The following is a 16,768-nucleotide window of genomic DNA, read 5'->3' as shown; positions in this document are numbered from 1 at the left end:
CTCTCCCTGCCTCTGCCCATAACCTAGTCCTAGGGCTGCGTCCACATGTTTAAGTGTTTGCTACAACAGCCCCCTGCTTCTCAGCACAAATTTCTGTCTCAGTCTATTCAGACCACTATTACAAAACACCATAGACCAGGGCAGGTGGGGGGGTGCTTATGAACGTTGGAAAAAGATTTAAGTAAACTCTATGCCCAATGTGGGGCTCACACTCACCACCCCCAGGATCAAGAGTCACGTGTTCCACTGACTGAGTCACCCAGGCACTCCCAACAGAAACTTATTTCTCACGATTCTAGAGGCTGGGAAGTCCAAGATCAAGGCCCACGTGGGTTCAGTGTCTGGTGAGGACCTGCCTCCTGGTTTGTAGATTGCTGCCTTCTGGCTGCATTTCACATGGAGGAGGGCACCAGGCAGCTCTTTTATAAGGGCACCGATGCTGTTTGTGAGGGTCCCATCCTCACGACCTAACCACCTCCAAATACCATTACATTGGGGATTAGCTTTCAACCTCTGAATTTTGGAGTGGGACAGAAACATTCAGTCTATGGCACCCCACACCAAAGACAGTCATTGGGATGCCTGGGTGGCTCAGCAGTTGAGCATCCTGCAGGGAGCCTGCTTCTCCCTCTGCCTATGTCTCTGCCTCTCTCTGTGCCTCTCATGAATAAATAAATAAATCTTAAAAAAAAATAAAGACAGTCATTGCCAGGGGCTGTGCAGGCCCTCAGCCTTCATTCATTTCAACTCACCACTGCTGGGAAACTGACTCTGCAGAAAGACTGGCCAAATCCGGGTCCTCAGTCACCAGCATGGTGACAGCAGACAGGTACTGGGGCTGGCTCCTTAGAATATTTATGATAAATCAACATCTGTGTCCCATGGTTCCTGTGGGCACCAGCACCTGTACCTATATATATCCACTTTTCTCCCAAAACATTTGCCTCTCTTGGGATGCCTGGGTGGCTGAGCGATTGAGCGTCTGCCTTTGGTTCAGGTCCAGATCCCGGGATCCGGGATTGAGTCCCACGTCGGGTTCCCCATAGGGAGCCTACTTCTCCCTCTGCCCATGTCTCTGCCTCTCTCTGTCTCTCATGAATAAATAAATAAATAATCTTTAAAAAAAACTTGCCTCTCTTTCATGATGTACCTGCAAACTCAGCTATAGATTGTCCTGCGGACTCAGCCCACTAGGACAGCCACTCCAGAGGCTCAGGACCCTTGCTGTACAAGTAGCTATGACATCGCCAGCTGCCTATAGCCCCCTGTGACGTCACCACCTGAACAACTTGGCCCGGCAGGGCTGTGGCCACTCCTGCAACCAGCGCAAGTGACAGAGGACCTAGATGACCACCACGCCCTCGAGAGAGGCCAGAGCTGCCAGCATCCCCACAGACGGCAACAGCAGATCCCCGGATGGTCCAGGAGCGGGGTCCCAAAATCAGGTGGGACCAGCGGCTAATGGTGCCATAGCATCACCTGAACAGCAGGATGTAGATCAGGCCTCTGTCGAGTCGGTGACCTCCAAACCCACATCAGCATCTGGGGAACAGGACAGCTATGCAGTGGCTGAAGGGCACAGCCAGGAGCCCAGAGAGGCCTCAAACACTCTACAAATGTCCACAAGCCCCCAGGACCCAGCATGGGATGGACAGGGGCAAGATTCCAGGATGATTCAGGGCCTTCAGACCTCCCAATGTGACTCCCTGGCGGGAGAAGAGACCCCACAATCGGCAGGCATCCCGGACAGAGAACAGGAATCAGCCCCAACCACCCCAAGTACTGAGGTGCAGCCCTCCAGAACCGTGGATGCCCAGCCCATGGGGAGCACTGCAGACACGGCTAGTCAGCCGCGTGGTCAGGACACCAGTGCCACCGAGTCTATGGAGGCGGATCCTGAGTGTCTGGAGCCCGTGAGCCTTGACACCAAAGCTTTGCCAGGAGCTGAGTCCCAGGGACTGACCGAAGGGGATTTGGGGGAGCGCTCCAGAGACCTGAGGAGGCCTTCAGTGGCTCCAGGAGGCAGTGGCCCGCCCTCGCCCAGCCCCCAAGAAGTGGCCCTGGGGGGGAGGTCCCTCGACTCCAGCCTTTGCATGGCCAACGAGGAGGACAGCTATATGCGCTCCATGACCAGCCTGCTGGGCGGAGGCGAGGGGTCCATCAGCTCCCTGGCAGACGTCCTCGTGTGGTCTGAGACCACCGTGGGCATGGCCTCGGCCCTGCTGGCCTCCGGCCACAGCTCGGTGACAGACCTGCTGCACAGCCCAGGGCCCAGCCTGCGCTCTGTCTCCAGTATCCTGGGGAGCACCTTCTCCTCTGGGCTGATGGCAGGGACCAGCCTGGCCCTGCGCTCTGTCACCCACCTGCTGGAGAGGGTGGAACAGAGGACCCTAGAGGGCGTCCGCTCGGCCGTGCGCTACCTGACCAGCCACCTCGTTCCCCACCAGGCCATGCCAGCCCAAACTCCGGCTAGACCCCAGTAAGGGAGCCCTGGAGGACCGGCTCGGCAGCCTCTGAGAGCCCAGAGCCCCGCATGCCTGCTCCCCTGCCCGCCCCTGCGCTCACCGGCTCTCCCCAGATCAGGCAATAAAGCACTGGAGAGCGTTTATTTTCTAAGCACGGAAAGGTGTCCCCCCTGAGGGCTTCTCGGGTTGTCCAATTGGGGGGGCTGGAGATTAAAGTCCAGAAACACAATAGCCTGGCAGGACTGGAGGGCCAGGTGTAGGGGTCTCAGACTTGCAGACATTGACTCTGGCTAGACCTCCAACCACGTACATATGTTCCTGAGGAAGTAAGGCCTGACCCTTCCCCAGGGCCTTCTGGCCTAGCAGGCTGGGGGGGTGCCCTACCGGCATCGGGGGCTGTTGGGGGGGACCTGCTGGAGCTCTCTAAGTGGGATTGAGAGGTCAGAGCCAGACCGGTGTGGGTTCACACCCTCATGCTGTTACTGGTCCTGGGCAAGTCACTTTACCCTCTGAATCTCCGGTTCTCCCCAGTAGGATAGATAAGGAATCCATACCATGAGGATGTTTACGAGACGTAAGGAAAACATTGCAGGGCCTAACACATGGTGTCTGGCACTTAATGAGCTCACACATTACACGTGCTGTTACTATCCTCAGTAGACTGGGGACACGGCAGGAAAAGGGGTCTAGGTAGGGGGTCCAACCATCCCTGTTTGCCTGGGATGTGAAGGGTTCCTGGGACATGGGACTTTCAGATTTTAAAACCAGGAAAAGGGATCCCTGGGTGGCGCAGCGGTTTAGTGCCTGCCTTTGGCCCAGGGCGCGATCCTGGAGACCCGGGATCGAATCCCACGTCGGGCTCTGGGTGCATGGAGCCTGCTTCTCCCTCTGCCTGTGTCTCTGCCTCTGTGTGTGTGTGTGTGTGTGTGTGTGTGTGACTATCATAAATAAATAAAAATTAAAATAAAATAAAATAAATGAAATCTTTAAAAAAAAAAAAACCAGGAAAATTCCAGGCAAACTAGGACAAGCCGGTCACCATAGACCCAGGCTTCTTTATAAATGTCTCCGTTGGAAAGGGAGCACCTGTTGTTAGAAAGCCACCAGCCCACCCTCTGTCTGCATACCGTGCCACACGAGGCAGGTGACTTGGTGAGCAGAGCTCCGGTGGCACATCAACCCCACTCTCGCCCCTGGTGCCTGTGCAGGTCGCACCCTGCACCCCTCCCTGCCTCAGCCCTGGCCATGGTTTCGTTCATTCCACCGTCTCCAAGTGGGAGCCCTGGGCTGAAACTGGCTCACCAATGTATTTGCCTGTCCCATACGGTGTTTCTCAAATCTTGTGTTAATTGCTAACACTTAAAAGGCAGGAGATTTTTAACATAAAGTGACAGATTAAAAAAATAGATTCCTGCTTCTCTTAAAAAAACCTAGAGGCCTTATTTTTTCAAAGCAACCAGCAGCCCAGCTGCCCTCTTTAGAGAGACCTACCTGGCCTGCAGGGTGATTGATGTCACCTGGCCAGCACCCAGAGGCGCACCTTTGCCACCCCTACCCCGCTGATGGCTCCCTCGAGGAAGTGCGATACCAGGCCCCAAGGGGATGCAAAGACAGACCAGGTGTGTCTACTCCCTCTTCTCCAGAAGCTGCTATTTCCAGTAGGTGAGACATGAACTGTCTTCATAATGAAAGCAAAAACTTCAGGGGAGGAAGATCATCAATTCAGATCCTAGTAATCAGGGTCTTCCAGAGGAGCAACTGAGTCAAATCTGAAAAGAGAGGAGCGGTGGTGTTCCCCGACAGAGGGGACAGGAACACAAGCTGAGGCAGGTGTGGGAGGGCGGTGGGCAGCTCAACCTGAGCTGAACCCAGAGCCGAGAACAGGTGACCAGGCTGCCAGGGTAGACCCCAAATGCTTTCCACAATTTCTGAACCAGGTAAGTGCCACTGTCTGGCAGAGAGAGACTGGCAAGGTGAAGGAAAGATTGGAAGGGACAGAAACCGAACTCAGCCAGATCAGCTGCTGGGAATAGCCGAAAAGCACCAAGACCAGGTGGGAGCTGCTGGACCCAGGCTGGGCCCTGTCCTCAGGGCTCCATCTCTGCAACTTTGCCCCCTGCCCCGCCCTCCCCCGCCCCAGCAGGCTATTTTCCTGGTGGCTGAGCCACCTTCCTGGAAAGACAGAAGCCTTGTTCTTACCAGCTGTGATGGGTTTGGGCCCCATGCTCCCTCCTGCACCAATCACTGAGGCTCACGCCCACCTAGGGGAATGGGGGGGGGGGCACCAGGGTCAGCCCGGCAGTGAGGGCTCCTCCTCCACAAGGGCTGCTAGACCAACACCATTTTGCGTGTTGAAGAGTTGTAAGAGTGTGCCCTTGGGGGCCCTGCTGCCTCCAATCCTGCTCTACCTCCTATGAACTGTGTTACCTTAATCTCCCTGTGCCTCAGTTTCCTTATCCCTAAAATGTCAATAATAACAGTACCTATGGCATCGGGCAGCCCTGAGGGCCACGTGAGTTTAATGCGCCAAGTTCACAGCACAGTGCCTGGCACGCAGTTGAGTGCTGCGTGTGTTTGCAATCATTGTGATTCTAACTACAGAGGCTTCTATGGAACCATTCATTGCCAAGGACTGACTTTCCCTGCTTGCTCCGGCCTTCCTCTTTACTGCCCAATAAACAGTCATGTTGCAAATCCTCCTGGCAGCACATCTTCTCTGAAGGTGGGACCCCGCCCCCCACCCAGGCATCCAGGTACTAGTGCACCCAGAGAGAAGGCCAGGCGTGCACACTGGGGTATGAGGGTGACACATGGACAGAAGTGGGAGCACCCCAGCTCTGGATAAGAAGGCCAGAGCCAGAAAGGAAAGGGCCCAGACAGGAACTTGGGGGAAAGGCCTGGTTCCCCAGGCAAGAGGGAAGCGGTTCCCGAGACTCAGGAGCAGAGCAGGGGGGTGATCCAGCCTAAGCCCATGTGGGCCTCTGGGTGGCCAAATATGGAACAAGGGAAGCATTACGGGGGAGAAGCAGGTAGTGGGAACAGAAGGTGGCATGGAAGGGGGAGAAAGGAGCAGCAGTGGTCAGAATAATGGGGTGGAGGATGCCGGGGTGGCTCAGCGGTTGAGCGTCTGCCTTTGGCTGAGGGCATGATCCTGGGGTCCTGGGATCGAGTCCCACATAAGGCTCCCTGCATGGAGCCTGCTTCTCCCTCTGCCTGTGTCCCTGCTTCTCTCTGTCTCTGTGTGTGTATGTGTGTGTGTGTTTCTCATGAATAAAGAAATAAAACCTTTTTTAAAAATTAAAAAAAAAAGAATAACTAGGTGGCTGAATGGAGGGAACTCTCTGGTGTTGAGACTGAAGCTTCGACAAAGTCATTAATTCACCCCCACGGAACTGGAACCCCCTCACTCTTTCCCATTTATTTATTTATTTGAGACAGAGGGAGACAAAGCAGGAGCAGGGCGGGGAGGGACAGAGGGAGAGGGAAAGAGAGAAGCAGGCTCTGAGGGAGCCCCATGGGGTCATGGTCCCAGGGTCATGACCTGAGCCGAAGGACCCACTCTTTCTCCTTTACATGCCAGAGCTCACACCTGACAACCACCAGCACTTCTCCAGCGCTTCACCCACCCTTTTGGGTGTTTGTCTGCCACTGAGAGATTAGCCTGCAAGCAGAGGTTCTGCGCAGAGACTTTTAGGCCAGGCTGAGTTCCAGGGGGACCGGCCCAACATCGTGACCTCTGAGCCCCACAGGAGCTGCAGCTTGGCGAAGGGAAGGGCGCAGATCAGTCCCGGCCCACAGCAGAAGGGACACTGTGGCCTCTCCCTGTGGCACAGTGGACACTGTGGTGGGTCGTCCATCCCCTTCAATTAAGGACCTGTTCCCCCTGCTGCTGGGGGCACAGTCAAGGGTCGGCCTTCAGTGCCAGCTCCTTCAGAGAGCTGTCCCCCACATCGTGACCAAGTCTGGGCCAGAGTCTATGGTATGACCGTCCAACTCCAGCTCTGGAATGCCTGTGGGGCTGGCCGGGGGGGGGGGGGGGGGGGGGGGACCTGGGGTTCTCACTGCAGACTCCACTCCCCTCCACCCGCTGGCTCTCAGATCCTGCGTTCCAGAGAACCCAACTTGTGACCAGTTTTGTTCCCATCTAAGATGTGTGGGGCGGGGGGGGGGGCGGTGAAGGGGACCTACAAATTAAAACTGTGGCAAAAGTTCAAAGATTTTTTTTTTAAGATTTTATTTATTGGGCAGCCCTGGTGGCTCAGCGGTTTAGCGCCGCCTTCATGATCCTGGAGACCCTGGATCGGGTCCCGCATTGGGCTCCCTGCATGGAGCCTGCTTCTCCCTCTGCCTGTGTCTCTGCCTCTCTCTCTTTCTCTCTGCATCTCTCATGAATAAATAAATAAATAATTTTTTAAAAAATAAAATAAAGATTTTATTTATACGACAGAGTGAGAAAGCACCAGCAGGGGGAGCAGCAGAAGGAGAGGGAGAAAAAAAAAAAAAAAAGAAGAAGGAGAGGGAGAAGCAGGCTCCCCACCAAGCAGGGAGCCGGATGTGGAGCTTCATGTGGGGTTTGATGCGGGGCTAGATCCCAGGATTTTGGGATCATGACCTGGGCTGAAGGTAGACGCTGAGCTGACTGAGCCAGCCAGTCATCCCCAAAGATGCTTGGTTTTTGTTTTTTGTTTTTTAAGATTTTATTTATTTGACACAGAAAGAGTACAAGCAGGGGGAGCAGCAGAGGGAGAGGAAGAAGCAAGCTCCCCACTAAGCAGAGACCTCCATGTGGGACTCAGTCCCAGGATCCTGGGATCATGGCCTGAGCAGAAGGCAGATGCTCAACCAAGTGAGCCACGCAGGCGCCCCTTCAAAGATGTTTTTAAATAGAATCTTTGTTGTGAGAAAAGTTAGAAATTTGATGCCATCTTGAGAATGGTAAAAAGAAAAAGGCTAAATGTTTGTCAGTGTTTTTATTTGTTTTGTACTTACAAAACAATGTTATTGTTTCGTTTACAGCCACTTGGCTAATTGGTTAAAGTCACCATGTGATTGTGGTCAAGTTTATAGGTTTGTCTGGACAAGGCCCGGATTCTCTCCAGGAAAGAGCGTCTCCAAAAGAAAGTGACCACCGCTAAGGGCAGTGCCCCCAGGGGGATGTAACAAAGTGTAAAAGTAAACTAAGATCTTAAGAATACATATTTACATATTTAAATGAAAGGGTGGATGCCCTCCGGGCTAAAAGGAAGCCCCAGTTCCGAGGCTGCCAGGATCTTGAGCGTCCAGCCCCTAAGAGTGGAGGGTGCGCCCTCTGCTGGGGAGAAGGCCGAGGCCCCGCCGCGGAGACGTTGGCTTGGAGATTTGGGAGGCCCTCATGAGAGAAAAGGGGGTTCAAAGAAAATTTTCTCCACCCACAACACTTCTGACACCAAATGTGTGGGTTTTCCACACCAAGCAGTTCTCCAATTCTCTGCAGACCCCCACCTGGGTGTCCTACTATTCAGTTCTGGTGGTCATTTGGGCTAACACAAACCCTACAGGTTAAGGGGTGAGTCCCACCAGATTGCCCCACTTCAGGTGCCAGTTGCAAGTACCGGGTCCCTAGGTACCCGCTCTTCTCTCTGACCTGGCTACCAAGTCAGGGATTCCCACGACTCCCTCCTCTGGTTGGATGATGGGCTACAATAACTCGCAGAACTCAGGAAAACACTATCCCTGGTTTATTATAAAGGATATCATAGACGATACAAATGAACAACCAGATGAAGAGGTACACAGGGCAAGGTCCAGAAGGGTCTCCAGCACAGGAGTTTCTGTCTGCCAGGAGTTGCGGTGTACCGCCATCCCACTCGTGGGAGCCTTCACCAACACAGAAACTCTTCAAACTCTCCTGTTTAAGGTTTTTATGGAAATTCCATTATATAGGGCAGCCCTGGTGGCTCAGTGGTTTAGCGCCGCCTTCAGCCCAGGGGGTAATCCTGGAGCCCTGGGATCTAGTCGCGAATGGGGCTCCCTGCAGGGGGAGCCTGCTTCTCCCTCTGCCTGTGTCTCTGTCTCTCATGAATAAATAAAATCGAAAAAATCGAAAGAAAGAGGAAAGAAAGAAAGAAAGAAAGAAAGAAAGAAAGAAAGAAAGAAAGAAAGAAAGAAAGAAAGAAAGAAAGAAAGAAAGAAAGAAAGAAAGAAAGAAAGAAAGAAAGAAAGAAAGAAAAAAGAGAAAAGAAAGAAATTCCATTATATAGGCACAGCCGATTAAATCATTGGCCCAATACCCAGCCCCTCTTTTCTTCCCAGAGATGGGAGAGGGGGTGCTGAGGGTTTTACCTCTCTAATTCCAGGATTGGCTCCTTGGTGACCAGCCCCCCATCTCCAAGAGTCAATTCGCATAAACTCAGGTATCTTTGAAAGGGGCATAGTATGAATAACAAAATATGCTCCTCACATCCCTCTCACTGCTTAGGGAATTCCAAGAGCTTTAGAAGTTCTGTGCCAGGAAGTAGGCAGGGGTGAGGCAGAGACAAAAATATGTTTATTTGTTTATTTATTTATTTGAGAGAGAGAGAGCACAAACAAGGGACAGAGACAGAGGGAGAAGCAGACTCCCTGCTTTGGCACTCTGAGCTGTGTCCCTCCCAGAGAGGAGAAGGAGTTAAGGAAGCCTGTCTGTCCCCTCTTGGCTTTCCTTTGTCCTCACTGTAGGTGGTACTGCTCCAACCTCTCCCCAGCCACCCCTGCAACTGAATGCGGGGGGTGGGGGGGTGGGGGTGTTTCTTCAGATAAAAACTACCTTTCGCAGAAGTTTCCTTTGACCACATGCTTCAGAAAGATCTGAGGCATTCTCAACTGTACTCCATGAATTAAAAAATGCTCCTTTGCAACTCTGAATTTTAAATATCAACCAATGAGGAAATAGGGTTCACTTAAAACACCTGGTTTTGCCTCTGACCACCTGCATTTTATTAGTACTTGTCAAAATACAGTTTCTGGTGAGGAAAAACACGTCCCACAGATGGCCTCCACCATACTGAAATTGAACAAGGTAAGCAAGGTCCTCTAGCAAGGAGAGGAAGTTAGCAGGAGGAGGACCCCTGGCCAAAGATGGGTAAGCTGAGGCAGATGAGGGGAGGGCATGGTGGTGAGGCGGGAGAGAGAGGTTCTTGTCTCACAGAGCCAAAGAATGAATCTCGAGGACAAAGGGGAGTAAAGCGACAGTTTACTAAGCAAGGATACAGAAGAAGTTCTCAGGAGCGAGCGGGCTCCGGAAAGGGTTGCCAGGGCCTCCACTGACAGTGTTTTATTTAGAACTGACCAGGGAGCTGGTGGCCTTAGCATTCTTGTGACGTCTTGGTTTGAGGAAGGACTGGTGATAACATCCTTAATGGCTTCCTTCTTTTTAGGGTCTGATTAGTCTTTGTTGGTCACAGGTGACTGTCATAAAAAAAAAAAAAAGACACGCCCCCCCCAATACAGCTAGGGCAGGGTGACCTGGCTTTGTTCCCTTATCTCTGGTTCCCTCAGCATTTGGGGGATTCCCTGAGCCTCATCCGGTAGCCCCCTATCCATCTCTCCCTACCTAGCCTCACCTGTCCCTAACTCAGGGACAGATCATAATCGCTGGCCCCTGGATGGTTCTGGGCTTTGGGATTCAGCGCGTAATGCCCGGCTACGGTGTGGAACAGAGATGGGAGGGAGACAGAGCAGCCTAAGAACAAGGCCCAGGCCAGAAACTCAAGCGAGGCGCTCAGGTGGGCGCCCCCGGCCCTCACCCAGGGGTGGCCTGGTCGGACCGCAGCCGGGGCCAGGAGCGGGTGTCACGGCGCGGACGCCAGGGTCCGGAGGAGCGAACCCGGGACGAGCCAGGGACGAGCCAAGGACGGAGCCGAGTGGCGCGAGCCTGGCCGGGGTCCCCTCCCCCCCCCCCCCCCCCCCGGCAGGTGGCCAAGCGACAGATTTCCTGGGCGACCGGAGTGGCGGGGAGGGAAGCCGCCCCGTCCTGCCACCTGCTGCCCGGGGCCAGAGCAGGCGCCCAGGTCGCGCGGCCTCAAACGCCGCTGGCCCGAAAACTGGGGCAGGGAGCGGGGGGCGCACCAAGGCCTCCCTCTGGGGGAGAAGGGCGGCTGCTGCCGAGGGTCCCCCGGGCCGCGCGGGGGGCGCCGGGGCGGGCCCCCTTCGCCCCCCTCCGCCGCGGGGGGCCCAGCTCGGGGCGGGCCCGAGGGCGCGGCCGGGCGGGCGGGGGGCGGCGAGGACCTGGAGGACCTGGAGGACCGCGAGGACCGCGAGCCCCGCCCCGCCGTGTCCCCGGCGACCGAGACCTCCGCGCCGGGCGGGGGCCGCGGGAGGGGGAGCCTGGCCCGGTTGCTACGCAACGGCCGGTGACGTCAGGCGATTGAGTTTGGTTCCCAAGGTAACTGGCCGGGCAGCTGGGCCGGGAACTATTTGTGTCTGTCCCCAGAGGGGCTGCGGAGCCTCCGGGGTCTGGCGCAGCCGAGGAAATGCGCCGCTGGCCCGCGGGCAGGCGGGGGACAGAACACAGAGGCCCTTTCAGCTCCCGGAGGCCGGCGACCCGGGCGGGGCGGCGTCTGCGCCCCACGGGAGGACGCCCCTCCTCCGCTCCTGCCGCCCCGGCTCCCTCCCCACGCCCGAGGGGGAGGCCCTGCACCGGCGGGCTTTGTCCTACTTATAAACGCCCTCCTGGGTAAACTGGAGGAAGAAAGGGGCTTCTGTGTGCAGCGCCCCACCCCCCCGCGCTGCACACAGTAGGCGCTCAGCACAGCACTCCGGGCGCTCCGATCTCCAGCGCCTCCCTACCTGTCCTCCGTGCCCTGGAGAGCGCATCAGCAGATGGGCTCCATAATCTGAGGGGCGGGGAGCACGATGCAGAAATGAGAGGTCCCCTTGTTCAAGAATGACCGAGGGACAATGTAGGAAACAGGCCCCAGTCCTGCCCACTAAGGACGAACTGCAAGAGGGTGAAAGTGACGCGTATGTGCGGAAACTGAGGCAGGTGACATCAGCCATAGAGGAGAGAGGATAAGGTTCAAATCTGGAGTGGAAGAAGGTGAGGAACAAGACACAGCAGGAGCAGAAAGACCATCAGGTGCGCAAAAACAAAGCAGTGACCCAAATGTGGGCCTGAGAGCTGGCCTCAGGTTGCCAGGAGGGCCCCTAGGGCCACAGGGGGCTGTAACGGGCTCTCAAGACTTAGGCAATGCAGGCTAGCCAGGCCTCTCAGGCCCTTCCCACTAATGGCACCTGGTACAAGAGGATAACATCAAGCCTCCCGCAGTCTGTCTCTAGGGAGCCACCACCACCTCCCCTGGCACAATGGGCCAGACCAGGCTGGATCCAGGGACCTGGATATCTGGGTCCAGGTCTCAAAGAACTGGAATGCATCAATGTCCAGACCCGCTGTTTGCCCAGGAGCCCCGGCCACTCACCTGTCCCACCCAAGGGAGGCATCTGCCCCGTCCCTATAAACCTTCACATCTCTTGTCAATAGTCTGACTGCCGACCAGGGGCTCTGAGGACCAGAAGCATCCGGTATCTCTGAGAGAGCAGCCTCTGGACCATCTTTCCCAGGCAGTGAATTTCCACAGCCTGATCCTCACTTGAGAAAAGCCTGAAGCCCTCGTCTTCTCCTCTCCTCTGGGTGAAGCAGGCTCCATGATCCTAGTTTCACAGACAGGACCTGTTCTAAGATGCACCCAGGCGCACCTCCTACCCAGATTCTCCAGACTCCCCCAGAGGATTCCTTGGGAACGGCCCCTGGCCTAGGAACCAGAGCTGGTGCTCAGAACCAGCTACATAATTTGTGGGGCCTAGGGCAAAATGAAAATGCAAGGTCCCTTGTTCAAAAAGTATTAATGTCAAGATAGGGGTGGGGGGCATCTAGCTGACTCAGTTGGAAAAGCATGCAACTCTTGATCTCAGGGTCAGGAGTTCTAGCCCCATGTTGGGTGTAGACAGTACTTAAAAATAAATAAACTTATTTTATTTATTTATTTGACAGAGGAAGAGAACACAAGCAGGGGGAGTGGCAGGCAGAGAGAGAGGGAGAAGCAGGCTCCCCGCTAAGCAGGAAGCCTGATGAGGGGTTGGATCTCAGGACCCTGGGATCATGACCTGAGCAGAAGGCAGATGCTTCACTGACTGAGCCACCCAGGCGCCCCTAAATAAACTTTAAAAAAAAAAAATGTCAAGATGATGACAATAGAGCATTGAACCAAGCTCTGGGGCCTTGAGTGACTGCATGGGTTGTACACTCCCAAACCCGCCCCACCCGACTGGCAAGCCCTAGACACCCAGCAAGGCGTCTTCCTGCAGAGTCCATGTGTTCCCTCTGTCAGGGTTCATCTGTTAGCTTCTCCCCATGCTGTGGCCAACCACTTTGGGGGGCACTTTCTTAACCACCCATTCGTCATAAACTGAGCTAGGGGTCCTCAGGCCCAGCAGATATCACATGGAGAGAATGTGTCCAATACCTTCCCACCAAAGGACCAAATCATAGACTACTTCCAGAAATGTTCATTTATGCAAATGCCAGATGTTTGGTTCTCTATTTTCAGCTGAAGAACACTTGCTCTTGAAAAAATATATGAGGCATCTCTGTAAGATGGTGAAATGTGAAATGTAGCAGCTGATTGATGAAGGTTTGGCACTAATCAACATTAAAACAACATAGAAGAACAAAAGTCAAGGGCGTGTTTACAGCCTCTTAAAGTCTATGTCACACCCATGGTACATCTCACTTCGCCCTCGGGGAATCAGGGGAAGGAATCTCTGCCTCAGCCCATTGGGTTCATCTTCACCCTAGGATCAATGGGGACAATGGTAAAAGACCTCCCCTGCCTGGGAGCTCCTCAAGGGTCAGGTGGGTCTGCAGTCCCACTTCTCCTTCTTTCTGCTCCTGCCACCTCCCCGACCCTTCCACGGAGGTGACCCCAGGACAGCTCCCTGCTAGACTTCCTGTACACTAGTCTATGAAGTCTCTTACCCACCTGAGGCATCTATGGGTCCCTCCCACCTTTTTAATTGCCCTAGACCAGTTGTTCTTCACTGTTCTTCACTGTTCTTCACTCAACAGATCTTCACTGAAGACCTACTATGCACCAGATGCTGTTCTAAGCCTGGGGGTAAAGCAGAATAAGGCAGGCAAACACCTCTGCCTTCACAGAGCAGACATAAAGCAACCAAAAATACAATGCGATAACTTCCAACTTAGAAGTTCTATTAAACAACAACAGAATGATACAATAGAGAATATCTGATCTGGGGACAGACTTTTTTTTTTAAGATTTTATTTATTTGGGGGGCACCCTGGGTGGCTCAGCGGTTTAGCGCCGCCTGCAGCCCAGGGTGTGATCCTGGAGACCCGGGATCAAGTCCCTGCGTGGAGCCTGCTTCTCCCTCTGCCTGTGTCTCTGTGTCTCTGTCTCTCTCTGTGTCACTCATGAATAAATAAAATCTTTAAAAATAATAAAAATAAATTTAAAAAAAAGATTTTGTTTATTTATTTATGAGCTACATGGAGAGAGAGGCAAAAACACAGGCAGGGAGCCTGATGCAGGACTCGATCCCAAGAGCCCAGGATCACATACTGAGTGAGTCAAAGGCAGAGGCGCAACCACTGAGCCACCCAGGTGCCCTGGAGGCAGTTACTTTAGATCAAACTTTCTCTGGGGACGAGGAAGTTCTCTCTGAGGAGGCAATAAGAGGCCAGGCACTCACCAGTTTGAAGGACAAGCATCATCAACCCAAGCAAGTTCAAAGGCTCTCAGGAAGTTGGGATGTTGGGTTCACAGGAACAAATGGTGAGTTTAGAATAAAGTGAGTGCTGAGAGATGAGGCCAGAGGCAGGGCCAGAAGAGGTAGGGCCTGGAAGAAGAATCCAGAAAAATCCAGAAGAATTCATTGGGTGGTTTTAAGCAGGGCAATTATGGCAATTACCTGTTTAAAGCCTCACACCGGCTACTGGGCAGAGAAGGGATTCACCGCACGTACCACCTGCTGTTTGGCGCATGTTTGCCCTTTGGCTTGATTGCTCCTACCTGGTGTTTGTGCAATAGCCTCTTTGCTGCTTGAGGGTGGAGGCCAGTCCTCGGACTTGTTTGGATCCCCACACCGCCTTGCATCGAGTAGGTGCTCAGTAAATATTTACAAGTCAACTAGCTGACACTTTTGTATCTGCAAGGATCTTCTGGAGTCTTGCCTCTCGACCAGCATCAGCACCACCTGGGAGCTTATAGGAAAGTTAGAACCCCAGGCCCCACCCAGATCTCCTGAATCAGTTTGTGGTTTAGTAAGATCCTCCAGAAATTCGGATGCACAGTAAAGTTTGTGAAGCCATTCTAGAGAGTAGAATAACTGGAGGGCCAGACAAGGAGGTGGGGAAGGCGGGAGGTGAGCCCGGAGGTGAACCCGGGTGCACAGAGTGGGCTCACTTGAGGAGTCTCCCTTAAAAGTGCCAGCCACCCTGAGTCACTGAGTCTGAGAAGAGCTCAGACCAGTAATAAAGCCAATATCTGGTGCTTTCTATGTGTCAGACACTGGTTTCTCAATCGTTTCCATGAGTTAACTAATTCTGTCTTCACGGCCGCGCTGTTACAACCTCCCTGCCAATACTGCAGATGAAGAAATCGAGGCCCCGTGAGGCTGGGGTTATTCCAGAATCTTCAACAGGTACACACGCATTTGGCGGTACCTGGCGTCCACGCAGGGCCTGTTCTGATTGGTCGCTGCCTGCCCTACTGATTATTCAATGTTGTGAACGTTGCCCTGGTTACGGAGCTGGAAGGAAGAGGCATGATCCCAAGCAACCCCCCCCCCCCCCCGCGCCGGAGCCACCCTCCAAACCATGATCCTCTGTCCATCTAGCGCCTTCACCACCCAGGGCCAGCACACCTCAGGGACAAGTAATGTGTGTCAAAGTGTTTTTTGCGGGCTATAAAACCGAGTATGAATGCTAAGTGCGTAGACTCCTTCGGGGCAGAAGGGAGAGAAGCCAGTGAAAGCTGCAGAAGCTGGGCCGCCAGGGGCCAGAGGAGAGACCGCGGTCGGGAATCCGAAAGGAAGGCCTCGCTGAGTAGGAGCCCCCGCGATCAGCCCTCGGGGAGGCTCTAACTTCCCAGGTACCCTGAGGCACTAACCCGGTTAGGCTGGGCGTGTCTTCAGGCACTGACTGGACCTCCTGGTATCGACCACTAGAGGGCGCTGCTCCCCAGCCTTCGTCCCACCCGACCCCACCTGCTCACCAGAAACTAGGACTTGGAAGGCGTCTTAGCGAGCAAGCACCAGGGGCTTTGAGAAGTGGAAAAGGAGGGAAGGCAAGATGGAAGGGGGACTTATACACGTTGTCCTTTTTTTTTTTTATTTTATTTATTCACGAGAGACACAGAGAGAGAGGCAGAGACAGGCAGAGGGAGAAGCAGACCCCGTGCAGGGAGCCTGATGCGGGACTCGATCCCTGCACCCAGGATCATGCCGTGAGCCGAAGCCAGACACTCAACCGCTGAGCCACCCAGGCGTCCCATGCACGTTGCTTATACACACTTTCAACCCCCACGACACTCTGCTGCAGGAGCTCTTGTTCCCATTTTACAGATGAGGGAGCTGAGGGCCAAAGATGCTGGATGAGATTCCCCCAAACCGGGAGGCTAGGGAGAGGCAGAGCTGGGTCATCTGAATCCAACCTCAATTCCCAAAGGGACCACGAGTAGATGCCAGCTCCTCCGGCCCCGTCACGTGGCTGGTGTCCCTGCTTCCGTCGATCCTGTATTGAGTGGTGGCCATAACCTCTCCACCGCATTCCCTGCTGTGTGCCAGCAACAATTCCAACAGCCAGCTCAGAAAAATGGCCCCTTCTCGAAACTTCTGAAGTCATGGTCTCCCGTTTCATTGCTCTCTGGCCGTCAGGGATCCCTACCTGCCCCCCAACACAGCAGCCTCCCGTTCTGGCAGATTCTGGGGTCTCCTCTGATCCTAGCCTCAAATTCGACGACATCCCTTCCCCACCCCCAGAGACCCCACAGATTCGGCTTGGCCCCCTGGCACCCCGCGGCAAGGAGCAGCGCAAATAAACAAGGGGACATTTGAACGGAGAAGAGCTGTGGTTGGGGCCAACGACTTTCTTCTCGGCTCCCACCAACTCCTTTTATGGCCTCTGGGTCCAGTTCCTTCTTCATAACAAGTCAGAGCTGGAAAAGGCCTCAGGAGTCACTAGGTCCAACTCGAGCCAACACTTTCCTTTAATGCATAACCCCCCCCCCCACCGTGCTGCCTCCCTGTCTGCAGGCAGGTTCACGAGACCA

At 54.3% G+C, this 16,768-nt stretch overlaps 1 protein-coding gene across 1 annotated transcript; it reads left to right on the top strand.

Moving 5' to 3' along the window:
- Positions 1-1,346: 1,346 nt before the first annotated feature.
- On the top strand, positions 1,347-2,483 carry TEX44 (testis expressed 44). Its single transcript, XM_055345802.1, has one exon. The coding sequence runs from the start codon at positions 1,347-1,349 to the stop codon at positions 2,481-2,483; it is 1,137 nt and encodes a 378-aa protein (XP_055201777.1).
- Positions 2,484-16,768: the final 14,285 nt, after the last annotated feature.

This window comes from Nyctereutes procyonoides, unplaced genomic scaffold (genome assembly GCF_905146905.1).
Source record: "Nyctereutes procyonoides isolate TBG_1078 unplaced genomic scaffold, NYPRO_anot_genome, whole genome shotgun sequence".
Classification (NCBI taxonomy): domain Eukaryota; kingdom Metazoa; phylum Chordata; class Mammalia; order Carnivora; family Canidae; genus Nyctereutes; species Nyctereutes procyonoides.
This window is presented reverse-complemented; position numbering and strand designations above follow the sequence as displayed.